At 51.6% G+C, this 24,762-nt stretch overlaps 7 protein-coding genes across 7 annotated transcripts; 2 read left to right on the forward strand and 5 right to left on the reverse strand.

Moving 5' to 3' along the window:
• Positions 1 to 2,039: 2,039 nt before the first annotated feature.
• On the reverse strand, positions 2,040 to 4,598 carry G6M90_00g074500 (uncharacterized protein; the record flags this gene model as incomplete). Its single annotated transcript, XM_014690130.1, has 1 exon — positions 2,040 to 4,598. One exon carries the CDS (start codon positions 4,596 to 4,598, stop codon positions 2,040 to 2,042), a length of 2,559 nt encoding a protein of 852 aa, XP_014545616.1.
• A 1,629-nt stretch (positions 4,599 to 6,227) lies between these two features.
• G6M90_00g074510 (uncharacterized protein) lies at positions 6,228 to 7,490 on the reverse strand (the record flags this gene model as incomplete). Its single annotated transcript, XM_014690129.1, has 1 exon — positions 6,228 to 7,490. The coding sequence occupies one exon, from the start codon at positions 7,488 to 7,490 to the stop codon at positions 6,228 to 6,230; it is 1,263 nt and encodes a 420-aa protein (XP_014545615.1).
• A 2,026-nt stretch (positions 7,491 to 9,516) lies between these two features.
• Positions 9,517 to 10,431, forward strand: G6M90_00g074520 (uncharacterized protein; the record flags this gene model as incomplete). The annotated part of the gene is made up of 2 exons (XM_014690128.1): positions 9,517 to 9,785; positions 9,846 to 10,431. The coding sequence occupies 2 exons, from the start codon at positions 9,517 to 9,519 to the stop codon at positions 10,429 to 10,431; spliced, it is 855 nt and encodes a 284-aa protein (XP_014545614.1).
• A 686-nt stretch (positions 10,432 to 11,117) lies between these two features.
• Positions 11,118 to 12,737, reverse strand: G6M90_00g074530 (uncharacterized protein; the record flags this gene model as incomplete). The annotated part of the gene is made up of 1 exon (XM_014690127.1): positions 11,118 to 12,737. One exon carries the CDS (start codon positions 12,735 to 12,737, stop codon positions 11,118 to 11,120), a length of 1,620 nt encoding a protein of 539 aa, XP_014545613.1.
• A 981-nt stretch (positions 12,738 to 13,718) lies between these two features.
• csn-3 (COP9 signalosome complex subunit 3) lies at positions 13,719 to 15,306 on the reverse strand (the record flags this gene model as incomplete). Its single annotated transcript, XM_014690126.1, has 3 exons — positions 13,719 to 14,810; positions 14,862 to 15,071; positions 15,139 to 15,306. 3 exons carry the CDS (start codon positions 15,304 to 15,306, stop codon positions 13,719 to 13,721), a joined length of 1,470 nt encoding a protein of 489 aa, XP_014545612.1.
• Positions 15,307 to 16,886: 1,580 nt separating this feature from the next.
• On the forward strand, positions 16,887 to 17,518 carry G6M90_00g074550 (uncharacterized protein; the record flags this gene model as incomplete). The annotated part of the gene is made up of 2 exons (XM_066131004.1): positions 16,887 to 17,022; positions 17,091 to 17,518. 2 exons carry the CDS (start codon positions 16,887 to 16,889, stop codon positions 17,516 to 17,518), a joined length of 564 nt encoding a protein of 187 aa, XP_065987243.1.
• A 1,662-nt stretch (positions 17,519 to 19,180) lies between these two features.
• Positions 19,181 to 24,761, reverse strand: mit1 (Chromatin remodeling factor mit1; the record flags this gene model as incomplete). Its single annotated transcript, XM_066131005.1, has 6 exons — positions 19,181 to 19,923; positions 20,022 to 20,154; positions 20,204 to 21,832; positions 21,889 to 23,091; positions 23,170 to 23,862; positions 24,225 to 24,761. The coding sequence occupies 6 exons, from the start codon at positions 24,759 to 24,761 to the stop codon at positions 19,181 to 19,183; spliced, it is 4,938 nt and encodes a 1,645-aa protein (XP_065987070.1).
• Between the last annotated feature and the right edge of the window lies 1 nt (position 24,762).

The raw sequence follows: 24,762 nt of genomic DNA on the forward strand, positions 1-24,762 counted from the left end.
TCTGGGCTGTCTGGGCGCCTGGGGGGGGGATTCGAGGGAGATGGGAAGAGATGTGGCAGGCGGCAGGGGTGCTGGCCCCACATCGGGTGGGGCGTGGCCGTCTTGAGCAAATGGCGAGCGTGCAGTCTCTGGCTAGCAGTGATCCGGTCTGATTTCCATTTGACTAGTACCAGTCGTAGTACTTTCTTTATAGGGTTTGACGCCAAGGCCAAAAGGCAAAGGCCAAGGCAAACATGAAGGCAAAGGCAAAGGGGGCTAGGGGGACGGCCAAGCGGTGCAGAATTGGAAGCATACTACATGTACATGTTGGCGCCGCGCGGGAACTCTGTGCTGGTTGCCCGGGAGCAACTCAACAGGACGATAGGGCGCCGGGCAGCGTGCCAGCCGCGCGGGGCGCCATCGGCCGTGCAGGAACGTCGCGCCGCGTACTATTTTTGCAGATGACGCAGGTACCATGGCCCAGTTGGCTGAACATTTGAACCCCTGACTTTTGTTCCCAGTGGGCGGGCTGGAGGACACGAGCCCGTCGTCACGGCGGCAAACCCGATTCAATGTTGCCTCAATTCGTTTGTCTTTGCTGGTCGCATCTCGTAATAGGGCCAGGGTCTACACGCAGCCGAGAGCTGAGTGCGCAACAGTGACGAATCCTGCAGCGTGGTACGGCGTGACGAGGCTCGTCGTGCCGTCCTCTGGGCGCTCTTGGTCTCGTACATCATTTGCTTTTGCATTGGCAAGAATGGATCACCTCGTACTCCGTACTCGTAGTACTAATACGCACCCATTCCACTCTGCTTGGCGGGCCAGAATGCCGAGACTCCAGAACCATGGTGCTGGGCATCGCCACACAGCACGCCGCCCGGCGTCGACATGGCCACGAATTGCCCGACGTTTACGTTTGGCAGCAACTCCAGCCAAAACAAAACAAGAACAAGATGCCAGCAGTCGAACCCTGCCAGCGCCCGTTTTCAGGGACACGCAACACCATCTAAAACCGGCACCGTCTGGCCTCGCCCAGGGACCAGCGGCTCCGGCTCAGGGAGCACCAGCGACTGCATCGTGTCAGGGTTTCCAGGTTACAGGCTCCGTCTCGTCTTGTTTCTGGGGAGCCCGACGGCTTGTCACTGCACGTGTGCGGCGAAGCAATTTTCGACCAGCCTTGGCGCCGAGAGAAGTAGTAATACTACTACTACTTACTACTACTACCAGCACCAGACTCCTTGTTGTCATCAATTAGTATCCAGCCAAGCCCGCATCGAGCCCATCATCGAGTGAGCAACTACAGCCTTCCAAATCACACTCCGTGCCGCCACACCAGTCTTTTGTTATGACTCGGTCGCATCTGCGCCTGCAGCAGACACTGGCATGCAAAATGTGCGCTCGTCAAGCAGACGACGACCAACAACTGGCGCTACCAGCCGTCGTCACGTGATGCACAGTCATCCCCCAAGCCCAGCAGCGTCGAGCATTGGCTGACATACTACTACTACTACTAGTACTTTCGTTCTAAATATACGTGAAGCAGTTCGTCCCTTCAAACGCAGCCATTATCAAAGGCCGCGGCGCGCCCAAAACACAGCCAGTGTCTCACCAACCAAGGCGCCCCTCCCGTCGGTGCCGTGGCCCGTCACATGTGCACCCATCAAGGAAGTGCCTTTCACCAGCAGCCCCGAAAGCATGGCATTCCCTGTTCCTCTACCTGCACTGTCTCGAATTGCTGTCGGCCCGCTTGGAGCGTTTACACTTGATCGGCCATCCTGAGTTAGAGTGCGTGGGATGTGCATCACCTTGTGCGCCCACTGTCGTCATCTGAGTGTGTCATCTTATCCAGTGGAAAACACATGACGCTACTTATAGAGGAATACGTATTAAATCGTGCAGTAATCTCCCACGTGTGAAAATCTCTGCCAAGACTTTCGATTCATCAAGCAAACCAGCTAGCTAGCCGATAATTATGGCTGTATCTACTCAAGAAATACGAATCATCTAATGCATGCGTCATCCATGTGTTCCTCCATGTAGGGGTGAAGCCATGCTCACGTCTACAGCATATCCCACTGTGTATTCCACGGTTGATTCCGCTGTGAATAATCAACACCATGCTTGTACGAACTCGTCAGCTCCTCCTGATCTATCCCGCAGTGTATTTGTCCATCCCGGCCCTGAAACCATCCCAGACCATAAGTCTTGCCATCATCCAGCTTCCTCACCATCTCGGTATTACTCAACTTTTCCGTTCCCACAAAGTCATACAGCATCTTGCTTTGATGAATATATGCCAACACGGATGAGATTGTGTTGGGCTGTCGCGGTAAGAAAGGGTGGCGTCGCCGTACAAAGACGATACAAGACACGACGCTCATGTACAAGAGGATAAACATGGCGATGCCAAAGGAAACGTAAAATGAATGAATCGTCTCTTGTCCAGAGTTGATTAGTTTGCCTCTGCCCTCATCAACATTGCCATCGCCGTTGAGTAGAAAATCCTTGCCGTCAACCGTGGCCAGACCGGTCACGAGAATGGTCAAGAACTCGGCAATGACACTGCCAAAGCCAACAAGGAACATGACTGTATGACCATTCAGGAGCGCCTTGATGGGGAGATAGCCGAACGGCATGGCCGTGTAATCCAACGTCAACAGAACTGACGGCGCATGCCTCTTGGATAGTATGTAGTAAGGCTCCATCATCCGAACGGCGGTTTCTAAAGAATTCCAGCTCATTTTGAGACAGACTGCTACAGCCGTCACAAACCAAGGCGCCTTGTCCGAGACAACATCTGCTTCAGTGAAAAGGAAAGCCGGGATGAATCCCATAAAGCCCCATAGGGCGATGGCAAATGGGATAAACCCAGCCAAACGCAACATCAACGGGTGAGGATTTTCTGATAGATGTACATCTTCATATCTCTCCCTTTCTTGCGACGTCGCTGGATTCTCATTGTCAGGCGCCAGCGATGAATTTCGCAACATGTACCGATTATACTTCAACTTTTGGTGAATATCCTTGTGCTTGGCCGTATCCATGTCTTTGAAGTCCATCAGTATGTGGCTCACAACAGCCATAGAAGCCAGACCAGCAATGCCCTGCACATCGGACAGTAACCCGGTACGTCTGCTCTGCAGCAAAAATAGCAGGCCAATGCCCGCCGCGGAGCACACAGCTAGTGTTGAAGTCAAAAGTCGTGACCATGCCGGGGAAAAATGCAGATATTTATCGTCATTTGGATGGTTCATTCTCTCCTCTCGGCTGGGTGAAAGTACAACCGACGCAGACGCAAATGTTGGAACAAGAGAAATAGCCAGGGTAGTTGCAATCGATGAAAGAGCAACAGCATAGTGTCCCAGGGTTAATGCTCGAAAGGGCCGAAAGAAACTAAAACTCGTCACATAGTCCACATTCATAGACTCCGCCGCCAACGCGCCGCCTGGCTTGGATAGTTGGTAAAATGCCTCCAGGCGTCTAACTTCAAAATCGATGAATTGCCACAACACCCCGTAAACGACGGCGGAGAGAGTAGGCGCAAATTTCACTGCAAAATAGAGGCCAGGCTTGACATCGCTGGGCTTCTGGAACTGTAACAGAGGTGTTGTCGAGTATTTTCGAAAGAGAACCTCTTGCATGACAGCCAGGGCGACAGAAAGTAAGACCATCATGGTGAGATAAGGCCATCGCATGGACCACGGTTTCCAATTTGGCTGGGGATAAAATATTTGCGTTTGCTGTCCTTTGCTGGCGACCGTACTTCGCCGGCTGTCGGGGTCCCAGAGCATGTTTGATCCTTCAAAATTGCTGAGATCGGTTGGTGCCGTCTCGAGGACAACTTGGATCACCTCTCCTCGCCGGTTGGCCTCATCCTGACCCTTGAACTGAATAGTCTCGTTTCTTGTCAAAAGTTTGGTTGATTTGCGCCGCGTAAATGATCTGGTGAGGCTCCGCTTGATTGATGTCGGGCTGGACAAAAGCTCCATGTCCCGAAGCGTGGAATCTGGTCGAAAGCCTTGACCTATTCCACCTGTAAGGTTTCCATTCGCTTCCTGTCGCTGTAGACTTCTGATAAATTCAACATCATGGGTGGTCATTGGCCCCATAGCAGATGTAATGTCGACTGCTGGCGGTACCATCTCGTCCTCTTGTACAATCATATCGTACCGTGCAATAGTGCCCATAGGCGCCGCTGATTGGAGCAGAGACAGGTCATAGCCTTCCTCCTGCATGCTCTCTGATGTAGTCTGCCTTGTCGAAGAGCGATAGCTGGGCCGGCGGGTGTTGATGGAGTGCATTCTCGTCGGCGGAGTGGCTGATATACTAGACACCGGTGCATATCCTCCGCCGTAACCAAACGAGCCAGCCCAAACAGAACCGAGCGCATAGCTGTGGCCGCCATCATCATACCCTGGGGGGTTTAATATGTCTTGTTCAAATTGTGAAGAAACAAACGAGTCCTGAGTTCGCAGCTCATGCATCCGCGAAGAACCATGGTAGTAGGCAGGATTGGTATCGCTCAACGGAGAAGCAGTTGACAATCGCCAGCCGCCATGTTGGCCCGAGGGAGCTCCTTGGCGCAAGGGTTCTTTGCCCATACGGTTATGAGCCTCCATAATCCAAAGGTATCACCATGTCGGGCAAAACAGCCAGGCCACAATCGCAAGCAAGGCTGTCTGGCGGGTCGGAGGCAGCTGCAGGAACAGTGCAACAATAGCAGGGCAAGACACGGGGAGAAGCCGATTACTAGTCGCAGACCCGAGGGTGCAGGTGTAAGTAAGACAAGCGGCGCAAACTCGTTGGGAGGGCTGCAATCAAACTCACGGGATTGTCGCAAACCCAGAAACAGGGACGTCTTGCGCGAGGACTCGGGATCAGTCGAAAGCAAGGAGTGATAGAACAAGCAACATTGAAGGCCAGGCCGAGGCGAGCTACGCGAAGGATCAACTCCGGCTCAACCGCTCGATGGGGGACCCATGGGACCTCCTGGTTCCTGGGAGACTGGAGGCAGCATTTGAGGCATGTTATCCCGATGGCCCCTCCATATTACCTAGGTATTATGGATGGCGCTTTTGATGCCCCCTGGCCTGGTTCTCAGCTCCTCAGCGGGAGGTGGGCCTTGAATGTTGCAGCCCTCTCCAATGTTAACGTGGTGGACGAGATGAAATAAAGTGGGCCAAGAAGATGATAGGGCTGGCAGTGGCCGTGAGAAATTAGAAACTGGGCAACAGCAAAGCCAAGCGCTCCTTCCTCCTGTTTGAATGTCCCAGGGAAGAAGGGGCGGTCTTGCGGGTAGTACTATAGCCAATAGCATTTCTTTGCCAAGAAACCTCGCAAAGTTAACGAGTTGGTATTTCCGCCTATGTAAAATATCAATGAAAAGACTTCCCATTCTACCGAGCACTACCTACTTCAACTACATTTATTAATACTACTACTACTGAAACATTGATCAGGCCGCAGGAAGAGCCGTCAACCATCGAGCAATAATAGCGCCACTGAACCATCAGCCGCCGTGCCACCATGTGCCACCTTGCAAGCACAGATTAGAAACTTGGCGCTTTGCCCCCAAGTTGGTCAACATGTCTGGCACTGATTGGACTGCGAATCGCATTGTTGTGGCCGAAGCAGCCAGACAGCCTCATCATTGGGCGAGTATATAAATATGCGGACATGCCACGGTACCATTGACCACGTGCCTGTATGAGGCGGCCTCTCGGTGGAATGGTGCCGTCTGGGTTGCCGCGCATGTTGGCACATTGGCACGCTTCTATCTTCCTGCCCAGCCCAATTTCAATGGTTGGTCACGAATACGTGGCGGTCGAGTCTCGGCAATAATCAAGCCACAGTCGTTGTCGACCCCTCCATTAGCTGGTACGGAGGGAGCAACTTTATATGAGCTCGGGTTGCTCAGTGCCACACCAAGATGCGAAGCGAGAGGATACAAGGCTGCGTACGTACTCTATAAAGCACCCATGACAAGATTCGCATGACCAGTCTTCTGGATAAACAACGGAGATATTATACTTCGGCACGTCTACGATATACACCTGTCGAGATAAATGCAGTCTATGAATTACTAAAGCCGGAATATATCATCCTTAAAAGCCAGCCGTAAAACGAATACTGGCTGTTTATACCACGATCTGACGCCGGTTCCCATCCATAAAAACACAGCATCGAAAGAAGTCGCTATCGCTAGAATATGCCAACATACATACATACATGAATGGTGCCTAATGACGTCAAAGGCTAGCGACTGCCATCGCCGCAACGGATATCCAGAGACTTTGAACAATGATGCGTGATGCCGCAGAAGGCTGACCGCAAGGCTTGCTGTAATCGTAAGTGACGTTGTTCACCGCCGCGGCAGCCGCGAATACCGAACAGGGCTTCGGTGAGCCATAGTTGTAATAGTCAACGTTGAGGATGTTTGGTGCCCGTCCCCAGTCTGAACGGCAGTTATTCGCCGCCAGCCCGACACTCCCAGTACCATTGAAGCCGTTTGTTTCGTTGAGCAGAGACACTGCCGGAACAAGTAGCTGGACGCCAAATACGTTAAACTCGACGTTGAGGTTGTGATTCATAAGATACATCCTGTCCATGGCCGCTTCCCTTGGCAAGTCAGGCGGACGCTGCACAGTGCAAGGAAACGCGCGATCCTGCGGGTCGAATGGCGTCTCCCACATCTGGGAGAACTGGTCCAGCAGCCAAGGATACTTGGTTTGGTTGGCCTGATAGTCCAAGAACATGACGACTCGTTTACCCCGGATGATCATGTCCTCCAAGGTGGGCCAGTCGTTGAGGGCCATGGGAAGAAACGGCGCATTGTAAACATACTTTGTGATGCCGGATCGCTCTATAAAGGGGACGTACAGTGAGGGATCTGAATAGTTGCCATTGCCGAGCAAGATGGTCACAACATCGTACGGGTGGGCGTCAACCCAATCGGCAACTTGGCCCAGCCAGTTGTAGATGGGACCGGCATCCAACAAGTCACAAGAGGTGTGGCAAAAATGAGGAGTTGACGAGTTTGGAGGCCACTGGATCTGAGCTTGGAGAAAGCGAACACCGTCATCCAGCTGAGTCAAGACGTCCACCTCCTGATTGGAACCGCTGTTTCCGGGCCGGACGAAGGGCGAGTTGTGACATCCAACATTGGTGATGTTGCTGTACCTTCGTGTGCAAAGCTCGACGTGGTTGTTACAAGGCTGTGTGTTTGTAGGTGCCGAAGACGTGGTGGTGGTGAAATTGGCACCTGTTGTCATGGTTCCGCTCGAGGAGGTCACGGCGGTCGTCGAGCTATTGGCCCCGGTGAGCGTGATTTTGGAGCCATATGACTGATAAGGCCCAGTAGGAGGACCGGTCTGAAAAGATGGTCGTTCTGTTCTTGTTCCGGTGAGAAAGGTGAGCTCTGACGTTGCCGAATACGATACTGTTTGAGACACAGCTCCGGGCGTCAGCAACCCTAATGCGCTGAAGGCTGCCGCCGCCGTCGACAGCCTCATTATAAACGTATGAACGCGGAAACCAGGAGCAGCTATTGTGCTATATTCGGGTTCTCAGCTTTGCGGAGCGCGTCAAGAAACGAAGTGCGAAATGTAAGTCTTATGCACCAAGCCTGTATAAATGAGGCGTTTTTGACAAGAAATTCAAAGCAGAACCCCAATGAACAAAGGAACAGGAAAAAGCTTTCGATGAGGAAGAGGTAAAAAAAAAAAAAAGTGATGCCGTCAGTCGCCAGGAACCTCTCCGATCGACGTTGGGCAACAAACCAGATGGTTAGATGGGTTCTAGCTGCATAAACCAATGGACTAACGGCGCCGCACAGCCAACCTGAGATTTTGTCCCACTGGCGATGACACCACCCCAGACACACTTTCCATGTCCCGTTGGCAGAGCAAGACTGGGAATGGGTTCTTGGCCGGCAGACCCAAGAGGCACCTTCAGGATGGTGAGATGGGGGCAATGATGTTTATCCTGGGTTGATGGAGAGCTACGTACTACATCCGTACTTGCTACTAGCAGGAATGGAACAAACCTAGCGTCTAGGGTCAAGGAAAGGACATCAGCATCGAGTTTCTGGAGCGGCTCGCCAGGCAAACGCCAAGCAGCTGAGTGTCAAAGTACTACTAGTGCATTGACAAGCCTTAGTCTTCAAGGTCTCTGCACCTCTGCACAGCCTTCTTCGGCGGCAACGAGTATCCGTCGATCAATCAATTCGATGGCTCGTGCATGAGTTGACAAACCTTGGGTCACAGTATTCTTGGTACGGAGCCAAGCCGGACGGTGGACGGCGCGTCATGCTTCTCACACTTGCAAATTGATACTAATAAATTAAAACAAGCAAAAGATACCCGTCAGCGACTAAGAACCGTGCGAGCTAGAGCTGATGCTTGGCTGGGTGCTTTTCGTGGACACGCGTGGGTCGTGATGGAGAAGCAGAAGCAGAGGCGCAATGTATGACCTCACTTCCGATAATAAGAGAGCGAGCAAAACGCCTCTCCCCCTTTTCGTCAATCTTGCACGCCAGAGCCAGTGGTCCCACCTGAAATTTGTTCTCCGCGACTCGCACACTGGTCTGGTCGATGGCGACAGAAGTCCGGCTTGGCTTTGTGAACAAGCAACGATGCAGTGGAACTCTGGTCCACTGAGCACGAAACGGTGGCGATCCAACGCCGGGTGGAGGAGGAAAACGGCTTCGTGGCAGTCAGGACTCAGTATGTACTACCAGTCGTGTTGACGGCTGTAGTGACGGGTTCGTTGAGTTTGACGCGGAAGAGAAACGCGCGTCAGCACCCATCCGGCTTTCAAGGATGAGCATCTTGGCCCATGATGGTGTTTTGGCGGCAGACATGTCCCGGAATGCGTGCCGTTGTCCTCCTACGCCAGCGACAAGGTTGGAGAGAGTTCAATGTTGCTATTTACGGGGCTTGGGCTGCCGGGCTGCCGCGTAGCTATGCCCGAATAATATCCCGGCGCGACTGCGCATGAGCGATCGATAGTCTTGCAGCCCAGACGCGCAGAATGGGGACGAGGATGCCCTGGCCAGGCGCATTGCCAGGTGGAGCGGTCCACTGGCCTTTGGAACCAGCGTGAAGCTACCGAGTAAGTGATGCTGGTGGTGAGTCCACTTGGTCGCTGACGGGTTGTATCGACTGTTGATGACCTCTGGAGCTGGTGTTGTGGGCTCCAGCCAATGCCAATGTCAACTGGTGCAGTCAGACATCAATGCTACACTACAGTCTGGTGCTACCTTACAACATGGGAAGCTGCTTGTCTTGGCCGTCTCATCGCCAGCGTCTCTCTCCCACGTCTGGTATCTGCCGCCGGCCGTCTCGCCGACGACGTCACCTCTACCCATCTGCTCCGTCCAAACCCTCCTCAACTTTCTATACCCCAGCATCTCCATGCCAATTTCGTCGTGTCGATAGCATCGAATCAGTGGGTGAAGGGCTACGGCACCGTCGTCTCACCACCAGCACTCTGTTCCCAAGGGGTGGGATTCGACGCCATCCAACGCCCAAGTCCAACATGGCCGCGCCCAAAGCCCGCCGCAACACCACCATCATCGCCGCGCTGTTGTACCTCATCTCTATACCATTCCTCATCCTCACCCTCATCGGTAATACGCACGATAGGCCCGTCTTGCGAGACACCTACTTCTTCAAGCTAGACGTTGCCCAAATCATCCCCATTGCCGTAGCAAACTCGGGGCTGCTCAACTCTGTAGCCAGGAGTTTGGGACTGCACGACTTCTACCAAGTCGGTGTTTGGAATTTCTGCGAGGGATACAACGATGTGTATGTCCATTTTTCATCCGCGCCGCCTCCCTGGGCTCGTGTGCTAACCTGACCCGAAAGCGGCATCACGTATTGCTCGCCGCCCAGGACATTCTACTGGTTCAACCCAGTCCAGATTCTCGTCAGCGAGCTTCTCGCCGGCGCCAAGATTGCCCTGCCCTCCGAGGTCCTGACCATCCTGCGGCTGCTCGAAATCGGATCCAAGGTCATGTACGCCTTCTTCATGGCCGGCACCGTCATCAACCTCGTGCTGCTGCTGGGCACGCCGCTGGTCATGCGGACGCGGTGGTTCTCGCTGTTCCTCTCCCTGCTCGGCGGCCTCTCGGGTCTCGTCCTCACCGTCGCCGCCATCATCGCCACCGTCATCAGCGTCGCCGCCAAGATTGCCCTCACGGCCCAGGACCAGCTCAACATCAAGGCCAACATCGGCGTCAAAATGTTTGCCTTTATGTGGATTGGAGCCCTGGCCACCGACTTTGCCTTCTTGCTCCACGCCGCCATGGGCTGCTGCTGCAAGCCCGTTCGCGGCGGCGGCGGCAAGTCGCCCAACGAGCCATCACCCGAGGGCAGCGCGAAAAAGCCAATGACACACCTTGAACTGCCTAGTTTTATAAGACGGCGAAAGGGGGCTTCCCCTGCGTCATAGCACTTGACCATACATTGTCTGTTTTTTTTTAGCTGCTCACATAACTTGGCGCCCCAGGATGAAGAGCTTGGATAAAGCCATCATGATTTGCACACTGGTTTTTTTTTTTAATCGCCGGCCCTCAGCGTCGTACGTACACTAGAATACAAGGAAACGTAATATAAACTATATAAGCTGTAAGACAGTTCTCTGGCTTGTACAAGACATATATCCACAATACGTTGCATCGCAATGCTGTCTCTAACTCTCCTTGGCTGCCTTGGCAATAGTCACAACTATGAATTACCACGCACACTTGGCCACCTGCCCAGCATTGCACCACACACTAAGCGGCAGATGGCAATTTTCAACAGTAAATAAAACATGTCATGGCACACATGGAGCTGCGATACCACGAAGCACGGCAGTCCGACACAAGTGCAAAAACTTGACTAAATATAGCGAGAACAAAATCCTAGCTAAAAAAAAACCAGAGAATTCTAAAAAACCATATTTATTTATTCAATTACACTAGCTAGCTCGTAAAGCCCTAGTACTCTACGGTTAATACTTATAGGAAAAAACATATGAAAGCCTACACATATTAAAAAAAAGATGTAGAATCTATCAAAAATGTGAGGGACAAAAACACCCCTGATGGGCACGGTTTTGATCCATGCCGACACCCGAGATACCCAACACGACATTCATGCATGAAATTCTTGTCCCTTAGACGCCTCCCCCCTGTGGCGCGACTGTGCCTCCGGATCGGGTTTCTTATAAGTCCCATCAGACGAAGACTCCAAGGTCGTTTTCCTCATGCCGATGATTTTGCCGCCCAGGGGGCCGCACTTCCTCACGCCAAGGCACTTGTTTATAGTCATGGCCATGGCCTTGAGCGAGTTGTCGTGGATGGCATCCATGGTGATCCAGTTGGGATACATGTGGTCCGTGAGGGCGTCCCAGAACTGGTAGTACAGAGTCCTCCACGCGACGCCCGCGAGGGTGATGATGGATATTCGCGGGATCACGACGCCCTGGCCCGACTGGGTGATGAGCCAGTCCATGTTGTACAGCTCCGAGGAGCGCGAGCGGCGGGCCTCTATCAGCCGGGCGACCTGGTCCTTCACGAGCGTCTGGTACTCGTTGGTGTTTGACCAGTGCGAATTGAGCGGCAGGCTGTCGCCCGTGACGAAGCCCTCCTTGCGGCCCGGGAAGTGCTTCATGCTGGCCCACGACGTGGGCACGCGCACGATCAGGCACGACTTGCCCTGCCTGCTGACATTGCTGTTGATGAACCAGTTGAGAGGGCGCCTGGAGATGTCCGTGACGTTGGACACGTCCGCGCGGTGGTTGAGGCGCCGGAGGTCGTCGTACAACTTTTGGCGGCCCTCGTCGTTGAGCGGCTTAAACTTCCTGTCACCGTCGCGCGTGTCTGTGTCGTGGATGTCCCAGATGAACATCTCGCCGGGGTGGTCCGCCATGAACTTGTTCTGCATGTCCACCATCTCCTCGAGGCTGGCGCCCAGCACGCCATGAAATATGTTGGCGACCACGGAACCGTGATGCTCGTAGAACTTGCCCCTCTTGAGGCCTGGCCGGACGTCGAGGACTCTGATGCCGCCCCTATCGAGCTGTTCGTAAAGCGTGAATTGCTGTGTTTGAGTATTGAAGGCCGACCCCCAACCGAAGTGATCCTGGCTCTTCCACTGCCCGGCATGGTGAGAGCGAGGCATGGCAATTTCGCGTAGCGGCAGGTGCCCAATCTCGGGAAGCTGGGCCTGCATCCAAGTCGAGGGCCCGTCGTTGGAAATAAAGTCGCCCTCGACGCCGGCAAGAATGAAGCCGCTGCCACCCGAGCGTGGCAAGAATCCGAGATTGTAGGTCGTGTTCCTCTTGCTGTAGATTGTCTCCAGGTTCTCCAATAACTGAACGGCAACTGTGTGTTGCCGCCCAGCGAGGTACTGAACTTGTAGAGACATGGGCTTGCTGGTTCCTTCGATACGGTATGTCGCCTCGCCAGCGGTATCGGTCATGAGATGCTTGCTAGTCTTGACCGAGACGCTGGTAGCTTTCCCTGGCTCAATGTACTCGGGCCATTCCTTCTCCCATTGCCACAGCTGGTAGGAGTGGTTATAAGTTTTAAGCCAGCGGTAAGGCGTGGCGTTAATAAGGCCAATGTGCGTTTCGTTGTAGCGTTCCAACTGGAAGAGGACCTGACGAGCTTCGAGATCGCGGGCATCGAGTGTCCTGTTGGTGGCGGACATGTCTCTTGCAGTGGCAGCAAGTCCAAGGATGGCGTTGGCAGCCTTGACGATTGCAGCCATTTTGCAAAGTGATTATTCAAGGAAAACCCTTAGAAGAGTGGGCTAGTAAAATGCCTTGAAGAGTAGTTGTGTGTCGGTTTGATACAGAGGCAGATTTGGACTCCGAGACTGTTTGCTTGATTTAAGAGAGCGACAAGTGATTTTGAGAAAGGTTCAGGGCGTGACTATTGGGAGATGGACGAGAACATGGGTATTTATCTTGGAAGAGAAAGGGGGTTTGGTTCCTGTAACAACTCTGAGGAAGTCATGGTGGCCGCCTAGCTTAGGCTATGCACAATAGAGTTGCATAGACCGGTGGCTTGCGCTTAGATCTGAGGTCAAGTTTTGTATGGAAGAGTCGGCGGGACTTCTGGCCGGGTACATCCAACAAAATATCCATCGTCAACTAACGAACATACCTCTGAGTCCTTGACTTTGAGTCTAGTTAGTTCGTGGCGGCCAGGGGCGGCTTTAGCCCCTGCCTTCCTCGATATAAGTTTAAGCCTGAAGATCCGTTGTTCTATCGGCGAACCCTAAATCTTTTGAAATGTTCCCAAACGCACGAGGTTTCCAAGCTATCGAAGAGGGACCCATGTGTATCCGGTGTTGCAGTTCGAGGTTCAGTATTCTGGTATAAGAGGACAAGCCGACTCTTAAGCGCCGGCTTTGTACGTCGCATTGTAAAGCCAGTGAGGCAAGGCTACTGAAGTTTAATATTGTGCTAGGGGCATTGGCTGTGTGCTGCCAGATTACTCAACGTGGGCAACAAGGCAGCTTATGTTTTTATCAGCTCTCGGGGCAACCAAGCAGAGGAGATGCACCAAAGCAAATCTCGTAAAATCGTCGTGATTATTAACATCGTACCAACGTTATGCAGTAAATGCAGTGTTCCTGAAAGGGGCCAATATTAGTCCACTGCCGAACATAATGGCCTTTTGACTCTAATCGCATCAACACACAAACCCATCTATGCCCTCAACTCCGTTCGTGCAGGAAACAGTCTCAAGCATGTGGCACAATGCCGGCCATTAAATCTTCATCCTCTATTTGAGAATCAAACCCAATGCCGGCATCCGTATTATCCTTTTCTGCCCGCTTCTGGTCCTTGACAAGATGCTTGACATATTCCTTGCTTCCACTCAGTCGGTCATTCATCAGTTGGTATTGCCTGCCAAGCAAGTCAATAGTGGAGTGGCTCTTTGCGATTTGTGTAGCAAACTCTGCTTCAGACAGTACATCCCTGTTCTCTCGGAATGATATGTAGTTTTCGCTGCCGTCCTGTTCAATTTGCCCATCCAGCATGCCTGACTCAATCATACCGCCGACTAACGAGAGGACCTCTCCGTCATTGGCCAACGGCCTTCCTGTCAATGCATTGAGAGTCATCTCTCGGACTTGCGATATTTCAACTCGTTGATATACTTGGCGTAATCCAATTATCTGCCATTTTTGATACGATGAGAGTATCTCAGTAAGGAGATTGCTCGTCCCATCTTCTTCCCAGAGTGTCGCATTTTCCTCAATTAGGGACTTGAGCTTCGCTGCATCGCCGCTGCAGAAGGCTTCCGCTATGGCAACATATGACCCTCCTGTAATCTTATAAGACGAGATGGCGGATGCTGATGTGTAGCTGGGGACTGTCGGAATTTTGCCCTGGCTTAAAAGTCCTACCAAGATCCATCGCTTGTGACTTTCTACCATAATTTTGCTCACACCTCCTATCCTGGATGGATGGGATATCACCTGTTCCAACACTATTTCGGCTTTGGACCACAGCCCCATAGACATGTAGGCAAGTCCGCGAATGTAGTCGTATTCCAAGACGGCCGATTGCTTGACATTGTTTGTCAATCCTGTTTGCGTTGAAATGTACGATTCCGGCGCTAGATTCGGCTCACACAATAGTCTACCGTCTTTGGAGTGGCTCATATCAGGATAGAAGAGGATGTCACGATCAAAGACTTCCAAAGCGGCGTCAACGGCATTTGAACTGTATGCGAGCTTGGCCAAGAGGAGATGCGTGGAGGTAAAGAAGGTTCCGCTCGGGTCGATGCGCAGCACGGCACTCGATAGCAATGCCACAGCTGTAGCGGGCTGGAACCATGTCAGCTGGCTCGAATGTTGGACAGTGTCAATTGGTCTTACCGGGAAGAGCCTGCCGCTCCCTATTTTCTCAAGAAGTGAAAGCATAGAGTGCCCATAGTACCGAATTTGTATGGCATCAAAATGCAGAACAAACTCTACTACCTTGTCAAGCAGAGTTGCTTGTGAAATCGGGGTCGCGGGATCGGCTAGTTGGAGAAGGATATCCAGAACGACGAGGTAGCCGATCGAGTGTACCGCGGGGTCAAGAGTCTGTCAATGTGTCAGAATTGGAGAGGAAATAGTCATCTCGTTTCGGAAGAAAAATGGCATGACATACTTCAAGCAAATTTTCTGGGTTGCTCAAGACAGCACGTCGTATTTCGGCAAAAACATTGGTCAGTGTGGCTACATGTTGCCTAATGGAGATGTCATATGCCTTGGCAGCGGAATTTGTAGAAGGCTTAGTGACAGGAAGTGCTGTCAAAATGCCATGGACGTGATCCATGGCTTGTATGTGTCGAACCCAGAGAAGGTCGGGCGATGGCGGTTTCAGCAGGCAAAGGTCGTCGGGTTGAGGGCGAGCTGGAGGGGTCGTGCCGCTGAGCGTCAAATCAGTAGCACGACGACTTCATGCTAGGGTCCAGGCAGGGTCCTTGATCCGTTGTAGATGCACGCCGACATGCGCAATACTGATGCTGATGATTCTGAGCAAGAAGACGTATTGTTTTTGTGCAGGAACAGATGCTTGGACGAATGTGGCTGCCAGGTACATATGCAGGAAGTCGTGCGAGAAGGAACATTGAAGCTGTCTGGTGGTCCTTTACCCCGTATTGTAGAGCTTGGTGGTTGGTGATTGGACGATGGATTGAAACAGACAGTGGGGTAATTAGCACCAAGTACTTGTGTACGGAGGACTAATATTGACCATAGAAGCTGGCACTTGGGCACGCTGTGAGAGCAACAGTGAACATTGGAGTATTAAGGGTGCATATACCTACTACCTTAGGTACCTAAGTACCTAGTAGGTACTCCGTACAGTACTTAAGGTAGGCACCTAGGGTAGGTCTCTGGCCTCTGACATCTGGAACTCAAAACTTCGAAACTTCAAGAGCTTCATCCCGAGTACAGAACATCAGCGCTAGGTGTTCCCCTGAAATCAAGCACAACGTCAACAACCACACTGCCAGGCTAGGTCTGAATCAGTCCTTACCGCTACCACCCGTCAGACGGCAGGGCACAACATCTGGGGCACCATTTCTCCGGACGCAGGCAAGGCAGACACAGCCCTGTCAGCTAGTTCCAGCCCCCAACACCCCTTCAACAAACATCATTCGAAGGCGACAAGGTTGACAGTGATGAGTCTATCCAGGGCTGTCTCCAATGAACCGTTGGAATACCAAACGGCATCCACAACGTCAATCTCAAGGCCTGCGTTTGCCAGACTGATGGGCTTAGAGCAAGGGCAACAGTAATCCAACATACCCTTTTCAACGGCAGGTGAGCGAGTAATCAATCCCACCATCACCACCGCCAGCAAGCCTCTGCCGACGATCCGTGGCTGAATCTTCCAGCCCTGCAAACCAGTTCACCTTTTTCATTTGATAGTACTCCGTACTCCTATCAGCATCAACCACGCGATGCAGCCCCGCTAATTGTCTCAGCAGATCTCTGTCTCTTAATCTACGGAGTAGTTCTTAATAGCAAAATAAGCCAGACCGTGTGCGTGCATTTGAATAAGCACAGATACGAAAAACGAATTCCCGCGCCCAGCCTCACTGCTGGTGACAGGTCATTCGACGTGTGTGAAATTAAGGCTGAATCGAATCGATGCATAAAGGGCGAGATCCAGTTGCTCATCATGTAGAAACTCGGGGACTTGGTCTTCATCCTCTTTAGCCTTTTACTCCCGTTGTCCAGCCCTACACGAAGCCAATTCTTAGCATCAAGCCCTTTGCCCATCTCGGTGTTCTGTATCCCGTTGCCATTCTGGCTGTCCCTGACGACCCATGCTCCACCGTCAATGGCTACGGAGATGACTGCATCTGTGTTACCACTGAAATCTGCCAGCAGTACGAGGGCAACGCCATGACTGGACCTCGAGGCAAATACCCTTGCCCAAATGACCCAGCAAATGTCATTGGTTGTGTAGCCAAGCCCTGCCACAACAGGAGCAGTAACACGCAGTGCCTCTGGAGGAATGCATGTGATAGTGAAATGAAAGGTATTTATCGCCTACCGCCTTGTGAATATTCCTGAAGCCCTTTGTTACATGGCTAATAAGACGTCAAGTCGCTTCTTGCCCCGGCGGCAACGACTTCATCTGCTGCAACCATCATCTCGATACCGCCGGTCACTCGAATTCTACTACAACTAGTTCTGCCATCACCATCACCAGCTCCGGAGACGCCCAGACTTCCACGGCTGCTACCACAACAAAGAACAAGGTTTCTATTACAATTACGGGCAGTTTAGAGACGACAACACCCATAGCTTCGTTGACTTCTGCCCTGAATACGTCAACCGCATCCCCTGCTGGGTCGTCACACGCCACTTCTCTTGCCACTACTACCTCCCGTGCCGCAGGCACCTCGAATGTTGTTGCTATTTCAGACCTTTTGGGCGGCCTGGCCGCAGTGTTTGCTGCCTTGCTATACAATCAAACCCGATTTGGGTTCCACAGGGTGCTCAAAAAGCAGCATGCAGCTAGCTGTCTCTAAGTGAAGGCGAGAATAATAGTAATGATATCGAGAATGAAATGAGCTTTGGGAGAAGAAGCTCATATACCTAAGTATATAAAAACTGTTTATATCGCAGTAGCACGTGCATACCAAACTCGCATCATATCAACCAGTTGGCGGCGAGGCATGAAACAAAATCTGCCTCAAAGAAATCCACGTAGCATTTCCGCACAGCATCAACACATGTCCAATCACCATACCGAACTCTTTAATTTGCCCTCTGCCAACGCATTCGCAGCACCTTCGCCAATCTTCTCACTGCCCACTTGCCTCCTAGCTCTCGAGCAGCTCCACGCAAAAGGCACCAAGTCCCGCTGTCCTCCCATCCCGCTTCCAGTCCCTATCGCGAAATCAGCATAACCTCAGATAATTCAGCGCAAAATACAAACCGTGCTTTTGCATCTGCCCGCCTGAGCCTCTCCCACTCACCGCGCTGCCCAACTCACCACCCTGTCTCCCTTCCGGCCTCCTGACATGCCCATTATTGAAGGCACCGTAAAGATTCCCACCCGCCATGCCGCGTCGACAAGGGCTTCCACTTGTGCCCTCGAAGCGCCATAAGTCGAGTCTTCTCCTCCACCACAAGGGGTATCCATGAAACAGCCCCAACGACCACTGCGTAGCCGTATCCGACGGCATCTCGTGCTTGAACCTGCACCCTCGCTGTGTAAACGCGCATACCCCTTCGTGGATCCATTTGTCGCAGAAGATCTTTTGCCTCGACGCGGCGGACGGCCGTGTTCCCGGTTCCGCGAGCTATTTCTCAGAAACTTGTCAGCCAACTCGGGCGTGTAGGCGAGCGAAGACGGAGAAGGAATATGTGAGGAGTACCTGAGCAGCATGTCCATAGTCATGCCCTTGGCCCGTATTCGCCGCCAAGGGCGGCAAAATCACCATGTTATCATGCCTCGTCTCTCGGGGAGACACGTCGTTCATCGGAGGGAGCGTGTCTGCCGGGAGCAGTCTTGTATATTGCCCGTTACCTCGGTCTAGGTAATAGCCGTTGACGTTGGCTGAATGAACGGAGCCACTGGAGGATCGGGGTGACAGCGGCAAGTTCAGCTCCGCGCAAGACTGTGTTGTGTGCATCATGGACTGAGGGCCACGGTCCTCATTGTACCGGTTGGCCCATGGTACTGATGGGTCATGAGGTGGCTGAAGATTGTTCATTCTACTCGTACTGGCCGTCGTAGGGGTGCGTAAAAGTGATATAAGGTGCGAATGATAAATAAGATGATACCACATTCCATGTTAATAAAAAAACGTCTTTTAAAAAAATAAACAACTAAAGCATTAGTGGTTGGTGAAGTACACATCACTCGACAAACGCACTCGTCATCTACGTTGGCTATGCAACTTCCCGGATCCACGATGCGAAGGCACAAGTCAGTATGACGCTGTTTGCTCTGTTGAAAAGGCGGTCTAAGCATTCTGGCGTCCGAGATCACTAGGTCCATACAGCCTGACAATCGGGACTACCGTTTGTAATGAGGTTTCTATTCACTTGGTCGTTTCCGTTTCCTTCCCGTAGCTAGATGAGCAAGTGCAGTTAAGTTTTGGGAATATACAAGTCTATCCTGTAATCGGTGGTGAGCCCTTAACCTCGCAATCCATGCTAAATCAGTGGCCTAATGTCTCAGTTCAACCAGACCCACGTCGTTGTTCTTGCTGATTAATTTGTTGTAATCTCGTTTCCAGCATCTGTAATTGCGTAAGTTTTGAGTCTCCTTTAACTGGGAGATGCTGAATAGTATCTATAGCCAGTCGTATACTGGATTCGGAGAGCTTCTCTACTGGAATCCGTAATAGAGCCCAGGAGCCCCAGCTAAGTGAGGGTTCAGCATGTTGTCTTGGTGGCTGAGTAGATTGTATTCTTGAATGCGATGATGCCGGAAATCCGGGTGTAGCGCCAACAGGCCCTATTTCTGCTGCCGCATTGCTTGGGCGTGTTTGGGCCTGGGGCGGGACAAAGGGGTCAGGGGCAGGGGAGGCGGAATAGGCGACCCCATTGGAGAAGTTTCTCGGATGGGATTCGACGATGCTGGGGAGGTTCGTGGCGTAAGGTGCGGGTTGGCGGTACGTCTTTTCATTTGAGGGGACAGAACCGTGTCGCGGGGGCATGTAATTCGGGTTCCTGTATCTGAGTTTGGCCTTTTTACTGGTGTTTTTGGGGATACTACCTTTTTCGAGGGCTGTAGCGGTTTGCAATGTTTGCTTCGTCCGATAGGGCTGGGCTTGGGTTTTGGGCTGGTAGACGTGGTCTTGCCCCTGAAGCTCGTCTTCACTGAAGTCGTGCGCGGTTTTGATGTGGGACGTCCTGATGTCTTGGGCACCCTGGATTTTGATAGTCCGTTGTTTCGTTGCAAGGTCGTCGAGGTCGTTTTCTGCTGAGCTCGAGTGTCAATCTTCTTTGTTCTCGTGGACTGTGTTGTTGGGGTGACTGATCCGGTTTTTGGCTTTGGAGAAGTCGTTCGCTTTTTACCTTCTGCTTCATTGTCCTCGTCTGAAGACGAAGAATCGGCGCCAGCGAAGTCATCAGAAGAAGAATCTGAGGCATTAGGCCCAGCGCCATCCTGGAGATATTCGGCTAATGTATCGGGCCTGTAGTTAAGGGTCTGTGGATGTTAGCGATGACCCTTTCATGAACTTTCAAAAAATACATACTGTTCGGCGTCTTTCTCCTCTTCCCAGCCTCTCTTGATTTGCTTCGGCGTGGCGGCGAGCCTCCTCTTCTCTTTCTGCAAGAATCTTGTCCCAGACACTGGAGGAAATTGGTTCGGGGGCTTCAGCCTCGGCAGCTGCTTCTAATTCATCTTCTAAGTTTGCTTTATCATTCGACCAAACCTTGGCATAAGTGAATTGAGCCTCCGCAGAGCCTTCATCGTCAACCTTTGTCTGCTCGGTTTGAGATCGGTCTAGAAGTCTGTCAATAGCAGGTCCATCGTAATGTATAGCACCTTTTTGATAATCATCGCTGAATAGTGCCTGTGCGCCGTGGGCTAGGATGGACTCCAAGTCATCCCCAGCAATTTCATCATCGTCCATGCTTTCAATCAAAGCGTGATCGAGAGCCATCTTCTTCTTGCCAATCTGCATGATTCGCTCCTCAACTGTGTCCTTGGTCATAAGTTGAAAACAAAGCACCTTCTGCTTCTGACCAATACGGTGGGCCCGTGATAAAGCTTGAATATCTTGATGCGGATTGAAGTCGGGATCCATGATAATAACCGTGTCCGCTGTGGCCAAGTTGATACCGACACCTCCCGCTCGTGTTGATAGTAAAAATGCAAATATCGCAGAGCCTGGCTCGTTAAAAGCATCGATGCGACGCTGCTTTTCCAAACTTGAAAGCTGCCCGTCGAGTCGCCTGTATTGATAGCCAATGCCAGCAAGAAAATCCTCAACAATATCTAGCTGTTGGAGAAACTGGCTAAAAATCAAAACCCGGTGTCCCCTCTCCTTCAGCTTCGGAAGCATTTGTTCCAGAAGCAGGAGCTTTGCCGAAGCTTCCACGAGATTGCGATGGATAACGACTGGGTCGTCGTGCTTTTCTTCAATTGCTTCAGAGTACATGAAAGGGTGGCAGAGACACTTGCGAAGTTGCATCAGAATATTGTTGAGGGATCCTCGCTCCTTCTTGTTCATCTTACTGTTGGCAAAAATCGCTTTGATAAGCTGGGGGTTTTTTGCCATTATACTCTTTGAGAGCTTTTCCTGAATTACCGTCATGGTAACCGGCAAAATAATCTGGGCCATTGGGGGCAGAAACTTGAGAACCCCGGCCTTGGTCCTTCTCAAGAAATATGGCCGAATCTTTTCATGAAGCCTTGGCAGAGTCTCTTTATTGAGGACTTGGAATTCCTCGTCAAGTTTCTCGGCACTCTGCGAATGGTCGATAAATTGAATCAGATTGAACAATTCTCTTTTGTTGTTTTGCAACGGAGTTCCAGTCAGCAGCAATCGAAAAGGGATCTTCATGACACGCAGGGCCTGGTAGAGCAAACTGCGGTCGTTCTTGAGTCGCTGGCCTTCGTCGACAACCAGGCCTGCCCACTTAACGGAACTGAAGCGTTGAGTAGTTTTTGGGTCCTGGGTGGAGTCATAAGACATAATAACGACGTGAGCAGCCATTTCTCGCGATCCATGTGGGAAGAGTTCGTGCTTGTACGCGAGGTCCTGCGACTCCTGACCCCCATGATAGGTGACTACTCGCAGCTCCGGCGCCCATTGTTTAAACTCTCGACGCCAATTCGGGCATGTTGCATTTGGGACCGAAATAAGAAACGGCCAGCACTGTGTATATTTTAGCCAGTGGAATATTTACAAAGCTGTGGTGTCAGATTGCTTACCCTGGGCTTTTCTTGCACAAGGTACACCACCAAGCTGATGACCTGGACGGTTTTGCCGAGTCCCATTTCATCTGCTAATACGACGCTTCGCCCGCTGTGAAAGTTATTTAATAGCCAGTTCAGACCTTCTAACTGATATCCCATCAGTTTCCCTCTCTTGAGTCCGGCTGGTTGAACCTCAACTTCCTCGAGCTCTTTGTCTTTGAATGCTTTTATACGCTCTCTCATCCTGCTTTGCGAAGAGTGCTCAAAGTACTTCCCAGCAAGATATTCTTCATATGCAACTTTGAAGGCGGCGTAAAGTTCGCCCGAGTTAGTCGATGGTGGTCCGTCCCATACCACATCATCGTACCCAAGACCCTGGAACTTTACCAGTACTTTGCTGATGTATGGGAGGTTGTCTATATCTTCTTGCCTGGAGTTAGCTCTCTTTACCGCAGAGTCCAGCTTCACCCGAAAAATGATATCGATCATCAGGTATTCATCGGGAATGGCTTCCTTCTCAGTAACTTTGAATAAGTCAACTTCCAGGGCTTTCTTTGCAAAACTCGCTCGCATTACAGAAGCCGCAACACCGAATACCCACGCGCCTGGCATCCATGTGCAGTGGAAGTATGACATGCCCTCCCATTTGACTAGATATTCCTTGTCATCATCGGAGAGCTGTGCAAAAGCTGGACGTGCTGTGCTGGCCGTGGGTTCTGCTCGCCAGGCCACAAGCCGATGGATCTTTTGTTGCGCCAAAGTGCATTCATTGCATTGCCAGTCGATGGAGTAGTCCTTAAGTGCTCCAATCTCCTGCTCTCGCCCAGGACTTGGGCTACCGATCAAGGGTAAATGATGCTGGTGCCAGCCTCGGTTACAGCGAGTGCAGCGGAAAAGAACATTTTTTGAATTATTGACCAGTTCATCTGGCACACTGGTGATAGGATCGACTCCACCGTTCTGTTCTCTTAATTTCTCTTCTTGCCGGGCTGTCTGCCTTTGAGAAAATGGTGCGCAAGAGCGACCTGCTGTCTTGCAGGATTGGCACACTGAACGTCGTGGGGCTAGAGGATCTTTCTTCTGGTGTATCTCAATACAGAACCGGCACTGTAACACGAAATTGGCTTCTCCCACTTTCGTGACTAGATGCTCGCGCGCGCTTCGAATACCGATGCAATGTCTGTGGTAGGAATAACTACAACCTTGGCAGTAGATAATCTGGCTTCGGTTGTTAGCACTGCCACAGGTATGGCACGTGTTCATGTGTACGGCTGCAAAAGAAGAATCCGAAGATACAGGTCGAAAAAGTTCCTTGACTGAGGCAATCTTTGGAATGCCAGGCTTCTCTTCAACTTGAGTAAACGAGTCTTCGTCCAAGTCGAGGTCATCCTGCATATATCTGACATTTTGCGTAGCCCGGGAGGATCGCCTGGGCGGCTCAAATTCTATATCGGAGTCAGCAGCACCTCTTCGTGTGGACGCGCGTTTTCGGGAGGGAGGTCGCCGGGATCGCAACATAGAGCCCTTGGTTCTACGTCTAGTGCCGGCGATATCAGAAACGACTGGCAGAATAAAATCGTCACCGTCTTCATCTCTTGAGCTTCTGGAGGGGCCATCGTGTTCTGCTTCCTGAAGTGACGCTTGCGGAAACCTGGGCTGTCTCCTTCGAAGGCTACGTCGACGAGTGTCCAATATTACAGCGTCGGAGTCGTCACTAGTTTCTGGATTTGATTCCGTCGCATTTCTCGAAGTGGTTGGCTCTTGAGTTCGTTGCCTACGGCTGCGGGTGGCTGCGATGGGTTCATCGGGTTCTTCCGCATCCATGTCGGTATCCAGGTCCATGACGTCTGAACCGTTGGAGCTGCTGCCAGATTCCCAATCATCGTTAGGCGCAGACTTGCGCTTTCTCCCAGTTCGTTCCATTCCCATAAAATAGGTTTCAAGAGACTGCGAGCCGTTTTCGAATCCTTCGAGATTCGACAAAGGGATCTTGGTGCAGCGTTAGCAAATGTAACGGAAATGGAAGAGCCACGACAGGTGTAGTGGCAATATGAGCCAGTGGTAGGTTGGAGGTGTGCTTCATGCCATTTTTGCACCGCCTATTGACGGGATAAAGCAGCTGCCTTTGTGGTCAATGTGAGCGTTTGCTGATGAGTTGTCACCTGATCCACAAGGATGAGAGAAACAATACATGTAGGGCTATCTCAGCATCAAATTGAAGTGAAACGATAGTGAGAGGTCGGGTAGGCTTTCATTCCAAGGGCTCTCGAAAACAAAGCAGTGGGAGCGTTATGATGTGAGGCCGCTTATTACGGAACAATAAAAAAGCACCATAAACCTGTGTGACATACCATGCATTGTGTTCCGTCTGTTAACTCTACTGTCAAAAGCTCTCCATCATCCGGCGAAGCCGTGAGGTCCAATATCCTCTCCACGGCATTACTATGCACCTCCTGGTATTCATCTCGGACATCGGACGGAATAAAAGGCAAGGAAACCTGAAGCTTCTGGCCATGATACGTAATATCAGTCTCCTCAACCTGCGGTGCCCTCATCTCCGAGTCAGCTATTGATGATTGCCTGATAACTTCCATAGACGCTACCGGCGCCAAGCCCCGTGCCTTTTCATCCAAAGAGTCTCGAATATTTGATATCGCGTCGTTGCCAGAGTGTTCTGCCGCTTCAGGCACCAAGTAGGACGGGTTCTTATTCGGCCGAGAAGGTAAATCGGACACCATCAAGCCATACGAGTCATCTTCTGATGAACTCCCATAGCCAGATCGGTTAGTCGAAAAGTCAAAAGAGAATTTCTCCTGTGATACATGGTTATCATGGCTCAAGCCTACTGCCTGTTGGCCATTAGGCAATATGTCATCGCCATCCTCCATT

Source organism: Metarhizium brunneum, chromosome 4 (genome assembly GCF_013426205.1).
Source record: "Metarhizium brunneum chromosome 4, complete sequence".
NCBI classification, from domain to species: domain Eukaryota; kingdom Fungi; phylum Ascomycota; class Sordariomycetes; order Hypocreales; family Clavicipitaceae; genus Metarhizium; species Metarhizium brunneum.